Source organism: Camelus bactrianus, chromosome 23 (genome assembly GCF_048773025.1).
Source record: "Camelus bactrianus isolate YW-2024 breed Bactrian camel chromosome 23, ASM4877302v1, whole genome shotgun sequence".
Taxonomy (NCBI): Eukaryota; Metazoa; Chordata; class Mammalia; order Artiodactyla; family Camelidae; genus Camelus; species Camelus bactrianus.
Window position 1 is genome coordinate 31,558,442 of NC_133561.1, and position 16,191 is coordinate 31,574,632.

A 16,191-nucleotide genomic window follows, 5' to 3' on the forward strand; every position below is an offset into this window, starting at 1 on the left:
CAAATGCAGTCCGGCTTGCCTACTCTCACTTAAACATCATTTCACACCTCTCCACCCCACCTCGCCCCACCCCGGGTTTCTCTCAGACACAGCGGGAAGAGGCTGACTACAGTTAGGTCCCCTAATGTTCTTCATCCCCGTGTCCCTGAGGTCGGAGGCAGTTTGCTGTCTGTCTTGCTGGCCCACTGTCAGCCTTACCCCATCCCGCCGGCCCAGGACGGAAATGATGACAGGTCTCTTAGAGTCCAGGGTATGTGTCTGTGGCCCCTCGGGTCTCTTTGGCTACAAAAGCTTCAAGAAGGTAATTAAATTTCCACGTTGGGTCTTTCTGGTGGGAGTCAGGGAGCCTGTTAGCATTCCTCATGGTTTTCTTTCATTTCTTGCCTGAACCACTGTGGTAGGTTTGAGTCTATGGACTAAAGTGATGGCTTGTGGTTGCCTAAATGACCAGTGGTTGGGCCCAGAGATGATCATAAACTTGCTTCGATGAGACACAAGGACCTGGGAGATTCTGTGAACTTGGCTCTGGAGTCCACCCACTCCTTTGTGGATTTTTCAAAGGATCTTGGACACACACTCACAGGCACACATGAACTTCAGAAAGAGAAAGTACTTTCCTTCCCTATGTGCTTTGCACATAGTAATTTCCAGCCAGCCAGTGAGGAAGGTGAGCGGTATGTACTCAGGGCAAGGGTCCTAAACCTGCCCTCTCCAGCTCGCACTGGGAGGAGTCGGGAAAACCTGCAAGTGCCAAATACCTCACTTACTCCGAGGGCAAGATATGGGACCAGCCTCTCCATAGCAACCACAGGAAAAGAGAAGTGAACACCTGAGGACCTACCGCATAGCCCAGGGAACTATATTCAATTTCTTGTAATAATATATAATGGAAAAGAATCTGAAAGAAAAAAATATGTGTATGTATAACTGAACTGCTTTGCTGTACATCTGAAACTAACATTGTAAATCAATTACACTTCAGTAAATAATTAAAAAATTTTTTTTAAAGAAATGAACATCTAAGTCAATGTCCAGAAGGGTATTGGCAATTATTATTTTTTCTGTATTGCACGTTTAATCTGTCAAAGCAGACTGGGACATCCCTGAGGGCAGATACTGGTCCTTTTCTCTCTGGCTTTCTCCCTGGGCCTGGCCCACAGCCCCAGGGCTCAGCATGGGGAGAAGTCAAACTCTGAAAGCAGGCTGAGCTGGCTTTTGCTGCATTCTGCAGGATGGACCTCCATCCTTGAATCTCATCTTTGCTTTCTGTCTCTGTGCTGGACTCAAGTTTGTAATGAAGCAACGTCAAATGCATGCACCGGTGAGCAACACCTTGGGACCCCGACTGAGTCAGGCAGAGTTCAGCCACCTGCTCCGCTCAGTCCACTGTCCAGTCCCCTGGCCTGGATCCCAGGATGGCCTGGCTGCTTGTGGACATCCTGCCTGAGTTGGCCTGGCTAGGTTCAAGCAGCAGCTGGACTCTCAGACTCCCTGAGTCTTGTTGGCATGGGCACGTGCAGGACAGGCAGAGACACAGGGAGGCCAGGACACCCAGACCAAGAGGGACCAGGCTAGAAGGGGTGGAGTGAGGCATTTTTATGCATGGGCAGTGAGCTCAAGACGCAAGCTCCCAGGATCAGCCTCATCAGGCCAGCACGGGAAGAGCAGTCCACATTCAGCAATTCATATAAACCACTGTGGGTTTTTATTTTTTTCTTTATTGTTGTGTCTAGTAACCTGCATCTGACTAGGACAGTCCCTGGGGTCAGGCACTGGTCCTTTCCTCTCAGTGTCTTTCCCCACACTCACCCTTACCCCATGGCTTAGCAAACCGGCCACTTGGCCACCTTGCCTGGCTGACTTTAAAGAAACACACACATAGACAAGCCAACGCCCTCACGCTCTGCAGACTGCAAGCCACCCTGACCAGCAGGGAGATCTCTGAACCTTGTACCCTTTCCTGAGCTCCCGTTGGCCTGTTCGCTGGGTACAATGCAGAAGCTTCTCCATCCACAGCTGAAGCCCTGATAGATTCAGAACTCTCCTAGCGCTGGGAAAGCGTCTCCCCCACCCCAGCACGACAAAAGTTCAACTACTTTTAAGCCACGACAAACTTGGGCAAAATGAAACCAAAACAAAGCTCCAAATGACTGGTGGCACACCCCTCGGAATTTTTAAACAACAGACGACAGTGGCAAGGCAGTGACACACATGCTGACCCTTGGTTTGGTTCCTGGGAAGATTTCTGGGTTGAGACCCTTGGATGGTCCTATGCCCTAACCCCACGTGCAGGAAACCAGCCCCTGTGCCTACGGGGCAGGCTGCTCCCAGACCCACACGCAGAGACGACGTTTGTGCACACGCCAAGCCCTTTGGGTTCAAGGACAGTGGAGGCCAGGCGTTCTCCTCTGACCTCATTCTACGCGCTCTGCCTCTCGTCTGATGTCCCACTCACCCCCACAGGGTCGGACGCGTGCTTTCCTCTCCCCTGGCATGCACTTCCGGCACCTCTGAGTCTTCCCGGGAGCCGCAGACCGACACATAAGAGGAGCTGAGCCCGCCATGCAAGGTGAGGAACGGGGGGGTGGGTCTTCTTCCCGCGGAGAAGACACAAGCAGGGAGCCGAGGATGAGAACGACATGCCCCATGCTTGCCGGGGACAGCCGGGCCAGATGCCCTCTCACCTGTGCTGGTCATAAAGGTGATGGCGGTACTGCTGACGCCCTCGTTGTCCCGGGAATAAACTCGCAACGTGTATGTCATCCCGGGATAGAGGTCTGTCAGCTGTATGGGCTGGGCCTGGGCCTTAACGGGGACAGTTTTTTTCGTATGGTTGCCTGGGGAACAGAAACCTCAGTCAGCCCGCGGCCAGGCACGGGGAGCCGGAGGGGCAGCGCTGAGCTTCCTGGGCACCTGTCGAAGGGGCAGCACGGGGGGAGGGCCCGGGCCGTCATGCAGACCGGGAGGTCACCGGGCAGCTCCGCCAGCCCTCCCGCACAGTGCGGACTCTCCTGCCCCACGGCCCTTCAGCTGAGGGACACCGTTCCCTCTCCTGAAGTTTTCTTTCTCACCACAGTCTTAAGCATTAAACACATTATGACCTGCTTCCTTAAGCTCTTAGGGTGTTGGCCAGCGCTCTGTGACCCTGGAGAGGGTCAGAGAGCCAGTTAGCAACCCCCACGGTACCTGGAGGTGAGACAGGACCCTGATTCTCAGCTCTCGGCCCTGATTCTCGGCTCTCGGCCTTGGGTTGCCCTCTCGTTTCTAGCCGTGTGGTGAATTCACACATGAGGAGAAGCGAGGGCCTGGGTGTCTGGGGGCCGGGGGAGGGGGGCGTGGACCGAATTAGAGATTCCAGATTATGTGGATGTGAAGCCCTCTCCAACCACAGAGAACTAAGAGTTGGCTTTGTTCTTCCTTAGAGAGCTTTGGGTGAATCTTCCAGCAGGTGCCAAAGAGGCCAGCATGGTGGGTCTGAACCGCTCAGAGAAGGCAGATGTCCTGACCACACTCTACAGTTTAATCAGCCTGTACGCTTGCTCCCAAGGCTCAGTGAGGAGCGAACAGCTCAGCTCAAGCCACCAGCTCTTTGAGACAAATGACTCTGGTTGGGGTCTCTGTACTGTGGGCAGCTGGTGTCCCTCTGGGAGCAAAGCACAGTTGGACCCTCAAGACTGGACTGGCCAGCCTTATCTAGAGGAGATAGCTGAAAACATGGATCCCAAGTTAGGAAGATCCACGCAGAGGCGAGATCTGGCTCACTGGGGGCCATCAGAGCCCTCATCCCGGGCAGGAAACAGACAAAGGGCCCCTTCCCCAGGCCGCCCGACCCCGGCACAGGCACCTTCGCTAATGGCTGCAGAAACCCCTTCCTGCTCTTTGCGTCTGCGCTTCCCACCTCACTGGCTACCACCTGAGCACAAATCGACTTCATTAAGGCCATAATTAAGCCGGCTGAAAGGCCTCCCTGAGCCTGGGGGAGTTCACCGGATCTTTTTAACAGCATCTACGCTACGGGCTGCAGCTGCAGCTGCCGCCGCCACCGCCACCCCACACAGCAATGCTTACTGTCGATGTACTCAACCACAAAGTCAGTTCCGGGCCCGAAATTGTGCTTCCAGGTGATGTTGGCCCATTTACTGTTGGGGAGCACTGTGACGTTCCATATGGACTGCTCGTCGGGGGCTGGGGGGCGGGTTAGAAGAGGAGTTAGTGGTGAGGAAGGGAGGCAGCACCGCAGACACACAGACACACACACACAGGCGGCTAGGAAGGGGCAGAGGAGGAAGTGGCTGTGCACAGGGCCCGACAGAGTTCCAAGCTGCAGCCTTGGGGGCCAGGCCAGGGGTTGCCATCCAGGTACGAGCAGATACAGTCAGGAGGACACGTAGGTGGGGGAAAGCTGGAAACCGTCTGTCCACATAGATGGGCGTGGGCATGAAAGAGTGAGTTTGATCCAGGCCATTGGCGGCTCTAACCTGCGTTTATTCCCTTTTTAGGTCCCTTGTCATGAATTTGAACGGTGCAGCGAAAAGGGCCAGGGAGAAGCCGTGTTAGCTAGGATGCAGACAGAGGGCGGAGGTGTGCCAGCCTCTGTCACCTCAACTATAGACGGTCTACAGGAAGGAGAAAAGGGGGTCCTGATCTGCAGAAAGGACAGGACCAAACAGGGGAGGGCCTTAATGGCGTCCTGAAACTGGGGGTGGAGAATGGTAACCTAGCCACTAACTCTGGTCTGAGGAGCCCTGGGGGTCATTTTTGGTCACCAAGACGCTGAACTATGTGACAAATAGCTTCAGATTGTCTAAGGGGACTTGGGGCCTAAAACTCAGCACCTCAAGCAGAGACAGAATGAATCCGTCCTCTCCCTTCCATGGGCGCAGTGGGGCCAGAGCGGTAACTCCTTCCTGACACCCAGTATTCAGTGGTCCAGACACCAGAAGAATCCTGTTCTGATGGCTGCTCAGCACTACACCTTTGAGGTCTGATCTCCATGGAACACAGAAGACATTAATTACCTAGTTCCTATGAGCTGGGAGCTACTTTATCAAAGCCATCGCGCTGTCTGAAACCATAGCCTGTGGACAGGAGAATGGCACTAATCTTCAAACGTAATCATTTTCAAGCGTCCCAGCAGTCTGATTACCCCATTTCCCAGCAAAGATTGAAGAGTGGAGTACTAGCATGAAGCCTTGTATTTCAAAGACTTTATAAGCGTGGCTCCTGTATATTTTATCAGCATGCAAGGGGGCACTGTCACCAACTCACTTGTCAAAACTAAATGACTAGAGCACACTGATGATGCATTTATTCATTATCTGTTTGACGTGGGACTGAGTCTGCAGGGCTGGGGAAGTGATCAAAGATCTCCTGGTCTTCACTTCAAACAAGCACCTTCTCTACTACAACGTTGTCAGTTGTAGGTGAACTCGACTCATGTTAGGTGAGGGGCCAAGAAAGAGATTCCATTGAAGGCACCATGCACCCTCCAGGGGGAGGGCAGAAGCTTGCTTCTTCATTGAGCTGCCACAAGTTCCCATTGTACTGGCTGCTTAAGTCAGCCCCAACCCCAGCTCCTCAGACTCTCATGGCTCCTGCTACTGGGAATGAATTATGATCAGCTGTGATTTGGGGACTTGAGATTTTTTTTCTCTTCCTCTTTAGCTCTGGGTCCTGGAAATATCCAGAGACCTTGGGTTTCAACAGTTTGATCACCAGTACAATCCTGGCCCAAATCTGACTGTCTTAAATGGAGACTAGGGCACGGTTAGATAAAGTCAAGCAATGGGGAGCCACAATGACTCAGAGGTGGGAGTTGGAGGAAGGTACTGCCATCCAGAGAGGCCAAGATGATGATCATAAAGGAACTGAAAAGCTCAAAGAGTCGCCAAGAAGAAAAGCCAGCAATTTCTATACACACAAAAGGATGGAGTGAGGGGAAACGTGGGTTGTTCTGCTGACTCCTGGGATGTGAGACTTAAGGACTATCCCTTGAAATCTGCAAAAGACCAGTTAAAGACAAATAAAAAGTTCCACTTCACCCCGAAAAGGAGTAAGTAAACTTAGGAAACATTTTGTCCTAAGTTGTAAGACACAACAAAGAGGAACGTTCCTTTTGAAAATCCCATCAACAGAGTCATTCTGCTGCTTCGAGGGAGGTGAGGATGTTGAGGGGAGCCCCCCTGTGCTCTAAGGATAAGGTCAGAGCGTGGCCCGGCCCCCCGAGGTGTCTCAGGCAGTTAGAAGCTGGGGTGTGAGACACGGGGCTAGTCCTCTGTGGCAGCAAGGCCGCACCGTCTGGAATCCTGGTGCATCTTTTCTGTGAACTCAAAGCGTTAAAGTGGGGCACGGAGGCCCACCTTAATGCAGTAGAGGCCTCCCTGTGGCCCCAAGAACACCCATCACCAAACTCCGAACTGGTGGCAGCTTGTAACAGCCTAGCAGGTTTCTCCTCAGCCAGCTTCTTCCTAAAGAACATGTTGTTTAAATTCTCAACTTTGTAGCTTTCAAGCCAATCAGCATTTTCAAGGGCTGAGGAGTATAATGTCACCTACATATGCCGTGTCTCCTCCTGTGGCTCGCAGAGCTCCGCGCAACTGAATCAAAGAAAACACTCGCTCGTGCATTAAGTAAGCCTCCATCCTCATTCAGGAGCTGAGGGAAGTGGGGCGCGGCGGGTGACGGCAAGGCCTCGGAAGGGGAAGGGACTGCCCTGCACACGGAGGGGACCTAAGTTCTCCAGCTGCTGGAGGAAGGTTCTGGGTGCTTCCTGCCAGCCCTGCCAACTGCATTGTGCTGATTTTACAGCCGGCCCGTGGGCTCCGCACTGGAGGGCCCCCCTCCGTGGTAATAAGAGTGTTTGATGCCTGTTCTTAGAGGTACTGCTGGATTCCCGAGGGGTCTCCTCGCGCTGGAAGCACAGAGCTTCCTGGCCTGGCTGCGTGATGCAGGAACAGCACTTTCTCTGGGCTCAGCAGGCCGGCCAGGGGATCGATTCTCACCCAGGGCCCCTAGAAAGGCTGTGACTTTCCCTCCGTGTGTGTGTAGCTGGGCCGGGGGGAGGGTGCATGGGGGAGAGCAGCAGAACAGCCTCTAGCATGACAGGACTCCTTGGCAAGGCTATCTACTGGAAGCTCTGATTTTTTAAAAGAAAAATCTATAAATGTGCCTCAGGGGGAGAGGGGCAAAGGAGGCACAGGGTTCCGGGAACAGAGCTGCCTGGCACGGCCAGCCACTCCCAGGTCCCCAGCCCTCTGCTGCGAGGCTGGAGGAAACACGTCGGGGGGAGGAAGCCTTCTCAGGCCAGGTGGTCAGTGTCAGGCCCTTTCCCTTCCCCACACTCTCTCCCTTTGAGCTGACCACTCAGCATCTAGTTAGAGGCAGCCCTACCATCCAGGACCCGGGGGTCCTGCCCGAGGGGCACAGCCCTCTGCTGAAGAACAGAGATCTGAGGCTAGAACGGGGGTATGAGCAGTGGGGACCACCCACAGAGTGTGGGGCAGGATGCTCTGAACCTCTAGGCTGCCAGACTGAGAGTCTCACCACCTGTGTTTTCAAAGCAGAAACAAAGGGAGGTGTTGGTGGGCACCACCCCAGCCCCCCCTCCTATCTGGGGAGCACGGACGACGGGCAGTACCGGATTCCTGTATCTTAGTCCTGGTGGTGGTGGGAGGGCTCTCCGTGGTGGTGGTGGTGGTGGTGGTGGTGGCGGCAGTGGTTGCAGTAGTTGTGGCGACGGTGGTGGCGGCGATGGTGGTAGGTGCGACAGTTGGGGTGGTGGGGACTGTGGTGGCTTCGGTGGTGGCGGCGGCCGTGGCAGTAGCCTCAGTACTGCTCACAGTGCCGGACGCACCCACCGTGGTCGGGGGCGACGTGGGAGGAGCTGAGAGGGAAACGTAAAACAGCCGAGTCTGGGTTGGTTTGGCTGTCCCCAGCCTGGACGCACGGCCCCGTGTGCAAGGCAGGCAGCCCGCGGAAGGGATGCAGCTCAGTAACCAGGCCCCTCCCATACCCCAAGCAGGACGGACTGGCTCAGACGGGTCGCGGTGGAAGAGAGCACGACCGTGGGGGAGGAAGAGAATGAAGCCGGTGCGTTTCATTTTCTTCTCATGGTCTGTGTGGCTCAAAGCACCCAGCATGCATCCAGCCAAGGGCAGTGATGAAGATGGACACATACCGAGCTGCTCAGACCCCAGGGACGATCTGGGGTCCCAGGCCAAGCGCCACCCAGCACAGGCCAAGCAGCACCACTTGGGCCCAGGCCTGGAGCCCCGGCCTTCAAGGTGGGCAGGAGTCCAGCCCCTGTCCTGCAGGTGCCCTGGGAGACCTGCCATTCCCAGCCATTCACTCCGAAAGGACCCTTTCTCCAGCCTGCTTGAGTTCTAACATCCCCCAAACCCAGCCACAAAGGGAGAAGGCTCCCCAGTCTGCGGGGAAGCCTTGTACCACGGTTCACCTCTCCTGCCTCCACTGCTCAGCCTCTCCCCAGGGTCTCAGCTCTGGTTTATTCCCGGGCCTCGCCTCTCTTCTCTGCCCAGTGATGGGCCTTCGTGTAATTACCCCCGATCCACCCTGACCTGTAGTAACTGCCTTTCTCTCTAGGACACTTGGGGTCTGGGCACCCCAAGTCCTTTCCCTTTTATTAGAGCATGGGAAAGGGGCACTAATGGAACCACCGTGTGGCCTGTGCTCGGTAGCACCGTCTTCCCAGCCCACAGTGGATGGAGGAATCCCAGGACGCGAGTGAGACACATGCCAGGCTGCTTTTTTGCAAAAGTCTCTAGAGGATTTCAAATCTGCACTAACTCTCATGTCCTCATCTCCCATCCAAAGCTACCCTTTGACATTGGTCAGCCCCAGGGGGCTAAGCCTATTGTGACAATGTTTCCATAGACCCTCTTTCCTTCTACAAAAGAGTCACGGATGCTAACACAGGGCTGGCCTATTACTCTTCAGTTCCAGGATTGCCAAAGCTGAGGGTCTGAGAAGAATGATGGGTGAATCAGGGCGAGATAGCGCTACCTCTCCTCCTTGCCCTCTATCTCCTGTGATCTGACCGCAGTCTACTTTCTACTGTCGATGCTAATGGGGTAGTAGGAGTGGATGTTAAGACATAACGTAACTATAACTTCCAAGGGAAAGCGACATCCCACCCAAGCAACATCACTTCAGATCGCCAGAAGATCAGGAAAACAATACCCCTAACTCTCAGAAGGGAGCCAGGGCAGGGAGGGAGCCAGAGAGAGAACAGCCAGACAGCTTTTCTCAGGAAAGAATTATAAGATCCTAAGCCTTCTCAACAAGAGCCTGACCAACAAAAGCCCTTTCATTCCCCTGGGCCTTCCAGTATTACAAGTCCCCTACAGAGAAGGAGGGACTGTTCCCGGATCCCAGGCACCTCCCTGTTTATAAGGTCAGAGGCATTATTGGGCCCTGAGGGCACTGACCACAGAAGTCACACTGGGCAGCTGACTGTGCCCCATGCATTCCAGAGATTCCTGGACAAGGTCAAGGCAGACAGTGCCTATATTCCCCAAACCCCAGTCAATTCACAGACATCAGGAAGGTGAGGGATGTGCCGTGGGAACAAGTCTCCCTCTCACGGTCGTTATTCAAGGATGTATTTCAGTCCAAGGCGGCCCCTGGTCTAGAATGTAAGCTCAGTGCTGTAAGAGGTAAGCCCGAGGGGATCCGCATGTCCCACCCACCAAGACACACACACACACACACACACACACACACACACACACGAGGCTGAGAGACCCACAAAGCAAAGGCAGCTCCTGGTGCCAAGGACACACGTGGGCTCTTCCCCCTGCTCCGAGCTGCTGGAAGGAACCCTGAGAAGCTATCTTGTCGATCTGGACAGGACTGCTCTGATTTGGCTCCTTATCAGTGCTATATTTTCTAATAACTTCTGGCAAATGCAACGTTCACAATGCTCTCTTTTGCTGTGACTATTTAAAAGGTGTCATCAAACCCCTTCAACTCCCTTTTAACCTAAATCATCCCACTCGGTGCGGCGCAGACACCTCAGCCGCCCTTCCTATGCGCACAGTGGTGCTGCCTTTCCCAGCCCCCTGAATAATGTCCCCAAAGCTGTACACACTCACGTGGCCCCTGGTCCTCGTACAAGCAGACACTACACTCACACTCACGCGGGGCCAACAGCCAGGCTTACACATGCTTTCCTGGGCGCTCGGGCGAGCAGCCCTAGAAACAGAGATGCTGAGAGAGGCTAGGCTAGAGCGACTTTCGTGCTGGCCCAGCTGGGCAGAGACGGGATGAGAAACGACTTTGAGGATGCGGCCAGAGTCTCGTCCCCTCCCTCTGCCAAGCGCGATAGGAGGAAGGGTTTTCTCTGATGATGGCTACCTCGATGCTTTTCCTTTGGCGCATCAGCAACAGTCAGGTACTAGCGCGAGGGGAGCAGGAGGGAGGAGGAGGAAAGGAGGAGCTCCCCAGGTATCCTCCCGGAGGGCGCCCGGAGCAGTCACAGTGGAGGAGGCAACCTTAGCTGGCTCAGGTCACAGCCGGCCACACAGCATCCTCTCTGACCCACTCATTCGCTGTGTCTATTGTCCCAGGGCCGGGCCGGGTCACAGAGACCGAGAGGGCAGAGGCAAGAAGGCAAGGCTCCGAGGGAAGGGACACAAGAGTCAGGTGAGTGAGTTGTCAGCGGTTTGCACAGGCGGGAAGGGAGGGCAGGTGTTCCATGGGAAGCTGTCCAGTGCACGGGTCCAAGGGGATTCAGATGATTTCAACCCCCGGGGCGGGGTTGGGGTAGCAGATAAAAAGAGAGTAAGTCCCAGAAATGGGGTTTGTAAGCAGAGTGGCCCACGGGCTGGACAGACAACTTGCTGGGCTGGGAAGTCATCTCCAGCCACAGCAGGGACTATGGGCTGGAGAACCATGCTGGTCACGGCCTAGTGGAGACCACCAGCCTGGCAACTGAGAGTAATGGGGACCCAGGGTGGGCCTGGACCTGGAAGCACCCGACCCTTAACCGAAGGCAGCGGCAACCTCATGGGTTGCCTAATGCACACTGGAAAGCACCCCAGCCGTGGCCAAGGGTTTTCCACCAGAGTTTTCGGGGACATTATGCAGGAGACGGAGAAAATTGAGAGTGACAGCATGGCTCTTATTCACCTTTCATTCCCCAGAAGCCACCATGCAACTGCCTACCAAGCATTTGCAGATCTGAGTCAAAGACAAGGCCGGCAGTTTCTACATTCCAAGGTGGACGGCTCAGTCCACAAATGTCCACATGGTGCACAGCCTACCCTGGCTAAACCACAGATGGCCGGCGCAGACGGGCGGCAATCCTCAGAGACTGCAGATATTATCTTCACTGGGTAAGATACGACCAGATCAGTTTCGGGGAAAAACTTCCAGGTTTAGAGAGGATGAGAGGGAAGGGAGCAGAGGGCCGGACACCAGGCCCGTGTCAGCAGTGTCCAGTCTGGGCTCCCTCACTTGGCACCTGCATGTGGTGCAGGAGGTTCTTATGCACTTAAAGCTGGGAACAGCTGATGTCATCCGCACAACTTATTCACCAAGAAGCACAGTGTGCCTCTCCCACCAGGTCCTGCGGAAGCCGGAGCCTGAGAAACACATCTGACTGATGGACAGAGGCCCTGGCTCCCTCGGCACCCCACAATGAGCTTGGATCTCTTCCACACGGAAGTAGGAAGTGGGGTGTTTGGAATCATACCCCTCCCCCTCACACCTGCCACTCATGAGAGGGGCAGTGAGACCGGCGCAGATGACCACTGACCAGGGCAGGCTCCCTGCCACCAGACCCACCTGCCTTGGGTCCTGGGTGCCAGAATGGGGGAGGTGGACCGCAAGGTGCCTGGCCAAAAAGCTTCCAGGTGACTCATGCAGTGTTCTCCCTGCATCTCGCCTTCCACCTCCCCTGAGCCGGCTCAGACTACACTGAGCACCTACTGTAACAGTCCCAGGGGAAATCTCCGACACAAACTTGAACCAGGGAGTCAGGACAACCCCCAGAGTGCAAGCAAGGACAGCTTTCTTCCTGGTCTCCGGGCCCAGGACACCTCTCGGCCTCACGTCCCGGAAGAGGTGGGGAAGCACTGAGCCCTGCCAGCCTGGGTTATTTGGGAGGGGGATGGAGGGGACTGGGGAAGGGAAGGATGATGGCAGTGCACCACCCACAGATCTCACTGGTGGAGCAAACACAAACTGAAGGAAGCAGGGTGCGCAACAGAAATAGAGCCAACCTAAAATGGGGGGGGGGGGAGGCGGTAAATGAGTGGAAGGAAGGAAACCAAACCGGGCAAGACGGCATCCTCTTCACAAGCCAACTCTGATTCCTCGCCTGGCTCTAGGTTCACCTTGCTGCCTCGAGCTTAAGGAGGCTCCGGCAGACCCTGCCCCGTAGCTTTTGCTCTGATTCAGAGGAGGGCCGGGGAAGGAACCCTGGGGTCCCTGCCGAGTTCCTCCAGCCAGAGGACCGGCCTTCTTTGGGGATGTTCCTCAAACCCACAGCCTGAGGACTGAGAGGAGGGACCTGGCTGGTAGGTTATCGCCCACGTGGACCTGCCCGCCCAACTCCTCACTTCCACAGTGCATCCACCTCCCAGGCCCCGAGACTGGAGACGGACTTAACACCAGAGACTCTGAGAAGGTGAGTTTCTGAGGGGCGAGGGGACAATCTGCCCACGGCGTCTGCTGCGACTCCAGGTCCTGGGACACCTGGCCCCCTCCCAGGACATGCTCCCTCGTCCTCACTGACCGGACCCGTGATGGAAGGCAGAGCGGGTGCCGGGCCCCATGCCGCATGCAGGGCCAGCATGCGCAGCGTGCTCACCCACAGGCCACCCTTCCAGGGGGCGGCAGCCTGACCAGGGGACGGGAGCCAGCTGCCCCTACTCCTTCGAGGGCACAGTGGGCCACCCAAAGGCTGTGGGCCCTCTCTCTGGGCTCGGAGGTGTCAAGCCCGGGCAAAGGCTCGGGTGATTCAGGGGGAGCAATCACGCAGCTCCAGAGAACAGGCCTGGAGCCCGTGAGGGCAGGGCCCCGCCTATGCCATCCTCCTTCGGTAGCGAAGGGAGGAAAATGTGTTTGGTGTCCTCTGGTTCCATCCTCCACACACATCCTCCTGGACAGCCTGGCTTGCCACGCACTGAAAGGGTGAGCCTGGAGCATGCTTTCACCCCGAGCCTCTCCCTCCTTCTTCGCCCTGGCTAGGCTGGGCTCCACCTGCGTGCCCCATGCCATGCCCGTTACCTCGGCTGCTGGTACGGTACCTGCGGTTGGAGTAGCTTCAGAACACGGCGCCCAAGAGAGCCAGAGAGAGGGAGAAAGGATGAGAGAGAAGAGAAAACAGAGCACAGGTGAAACCTCAGGACAAGCAACCACAGGACAGAGAAGGTTCTGGCTCAAAACTGGCCCAGACGGTGTGGCAGGGTGGTGGCCACCGCCCTGAGGCTGCCACCTGCTGTTCGGGGATCATGTTCCACTCCACTGGGGTCTGGTATGTCCCCACAGAAAACTTCCTTGGGCCTTGGAGACCTTTCTAATATACTCTGCTTGTAGCTCTACTCAAGGACACCTAAGAGGTGGGAGCAGGGACAGTCTACTCAGAGTGCGATGTTCCCAGGGCCTTCTCCAAGGGTGTGTCCTTCCCTTGCTGGGCTGGGCTGACCTTTATGAAGGAGGCTGGGTGACCCTCAGTGATGCCAGGAATTGAGGGCATAAGATGTCGGTGGTGTAGGACACCAACCCCAGTCAAAAGGAAGGTTCCATTATTGTTGAATAGTGTTGGGGTTGGGGGGGTGCATATTTGACTGAGCTCTCCCCAAACCATCCCAGCCTTGGAAGGCCTGGGAACTGCAATGGACTGGAGCCCTGAGCCCCGTCCTCATGTTCTGCTGCCCCGCTACATCCTACAAAATAAGAAACCCAGCTGTGGGCTGAGAACCCTAAAAGGAATTCTTGAATTTGCTGCAAATCCCTGAGCTGAGAAGAGTCTCTTTGTTCTCTTGTCCCCTGGAGCTGCAGATCCTCCCTGTGGTGGTCGCTGGGGCTGGGCCAGGGGGCTTTGTCTACCTGATGTTCTGTACTGGGGTGGAGATGGGGGGTGGAGATGGGGAGTGGGGAGACTCTTTATGTGTCTCCTTAGAGAATTAAGTAATCAAGAAAATGCATCACCCCCAGTCTGCCCTTTGGTAATAGGCATTTAACAGCCACTTACCCAAAGCCCCCCCAGCCCTAGTAAATGGCCCAAGTCCCTGGGAGGCTGGAAGCGGGCACTAGGAGGGGAATAATTGGGTGGCTCACTCCTGGTATACAAGGGCAGGGAGGGACACAGAAAACACTGTCGGCCTTCCTCCAGCTTCTGCCTGGTCTGCTGGCCAGGGAACTGGGGGCTGGGGAGGGATGCAGGGCTCCTTATGAAGCTGAACGGGGAAGCCGGGGATAAGATGGCACCGGGCTGGAGGCACTCCTGGGATGGGGGCCAGGGCGCTCAGGAGGTGCGATCCCGAGCAGGGTCAGGCCGCCGGGCCTCAGCCTTCCGCGGAAAGCACTAGACACGTAACGTGTTGTCAGCTTCAAGGATTCCTACTCACATCCCCTCTTTTTTGGTCTTCGCTTGGAGAATAAACCCCCCGCCCCTGCAAGCCACTGCATTTCCGTCATCTAAACACATAACACTTCTCACGTTGAATTACAATTAGATAGTCCTGTGGCTGTCTATCCTTCTAGACTGAGTGAGCTTATTACCTTCATATCCCTCGTTTTTGGCACAGTGTCTGGCACCTCATGTCCTAGATGCTCAAGAAATGGCTATTGAACAGACCACCCTACCTCTGGAGAGGCAGAGCCCCCGTCCCCTCTCATTTGCGGTCTGGCCAACACCAAGGCTTCTTACAGCCTCGCAGGTTTGAGGGGCTCCCAGCACAGGCACAGGTGGGCCCGGAGCGCCCTCTGGCGGAGGTTTAAGGTGGGCGCAGCTCGGGGCAGGAGGCTGCGCTGCTGAAGACGCCAGAACGGGGAGAGAAAATCATTTGCTGTTTGTGGAGCTGGTTTGGCAAATCAGCTGCTTCCCAACTCCCCTTCCTCTCCCCGGCCTTAAATTCAACTCAATTCAGGCTGCAAGGAGGGATGACATTTCCTGCTTTACTCGATCCCAGAAAGTAGCTTCAGTAGCGGACTTTCCCTCCCCTTCTGGGTGCCCTGCACTCTTGGGAAAAGAAGGGGCGTCGCCAGAGCCCTCGTGGGGCCATCTCGACAATATGGCTGCCTCCCTCCGCAGGCGAACACCATCCCTGCTCTTTGGAGCCCACAAGCACGTTTGCTTCCAGCACGCTTTCTCTCGTGCCCTCAGCTCAGCTGCGAGTCACACTCCCCTCCTCAATCCCCCACTAGAAGAAAAGATGACAGGGGTTGAGTAGCTGAGCACATCAAGGCCGAGTGGGGACCCAGGTCTGGTAGCAACAGTAAGAAGATGCGTTTTTGCAGATACACAGCTGGCACCTACCTCTCAGCACGCAGGAGGGCTCTCTCCTTTGGAGGGTTGAGGGCCTGCAGCCTCATTTCCTCTCCATCCCAAGAGGCTGGGCAGCCACAGACCAAGTCAGTGTTTCTCTAGGCATCTGAATTATCTGGGCCCTTTTGCTCCGAGGCTGCCCCAGTGCACCTACCTTCTTTCGGGGGCGCCGGTGACTCCTCTGTGACTGCTTCCCCAGAGCCCACCTGCGTCCTGGCACTGAGGGAAAAGCGGTAGCGCGACACGGGGTCTGCTCTTTGCACCGTGAACTTGGTCTGATTGGGAGAGAAGTTTTCCACTATCTGCTTTCCTACTTTGGTTCCATTAACTGGGGAGAGATAGGTAAGTGGAATTGAACTTTAGCAACATTGACCGTGACGGGTTATACAGTCTGCAGCTGGAAGGAGGAAGCCTCACTGACTCTGCTGGACAGGGGACCCCGTGGAGCCTACCCAGGACCTTAAAGACTTGGGGATGGGAGACGGTTCAAAGGCCGAGTGCGGGGCAAGAACTCCTTTCCGGTGCTTTGATGACTCCCCAGGGTAACACTTTCCCACTGATCTCATCGCTGGCTCACTGCAGAGCTATGAGGCTGATTTTGAAAGATTTCAACTCAAGCCTTTTCAACAAGGACAAAACTTGAGTTCCTTTCTTCCTTTCAAATAGAACTAGGTCAA

At 55.6% G+C, this 16,191-nt stretch overlaps 1 protein-coding gene across 5 annotated transcripts in view; it reads right to left on the bottom strand.

The window, feature by feature from the left end:
- NFASC (neurofascin) overlaps positions 1-16,191 on the bottom strand; it is a 175,470-nt gene that overhangs the window by 14,965 nt on the left and 144,314 nt on the right. For 3 of the 5 annotated variants that reach the window (XM_074351984.1, XM_074351982.1, XM_074351983.1), the window contains 5 exons: positions 15,669-15,842; positions 13,272-13,286; positions 7,637-7,882; positions 4,069-4,185; positions 2,685-2,837 (listed from right to left, as the gene is read on the bottom strand). In XM_074351984.1, the coding sequence (XP_074208085.1) occupies positions 2,685-2,837; positions 4,069-4,185; positions 7,637-7,882; positions 13,272-13,286; positions 15,669-15,842 (705 nt within the window). The remainder of the gene's footprint in view (positions 1-2,684; positions 2,838-4,068; positions 4,186-7,636; positions 7,883-13,271; positions 13,287-15,668; positions 15,843-16,191) is intronic. The other 2 variants (XM_074351986.1, XM_074351985.1) reach the window with 1 other exon arrangement.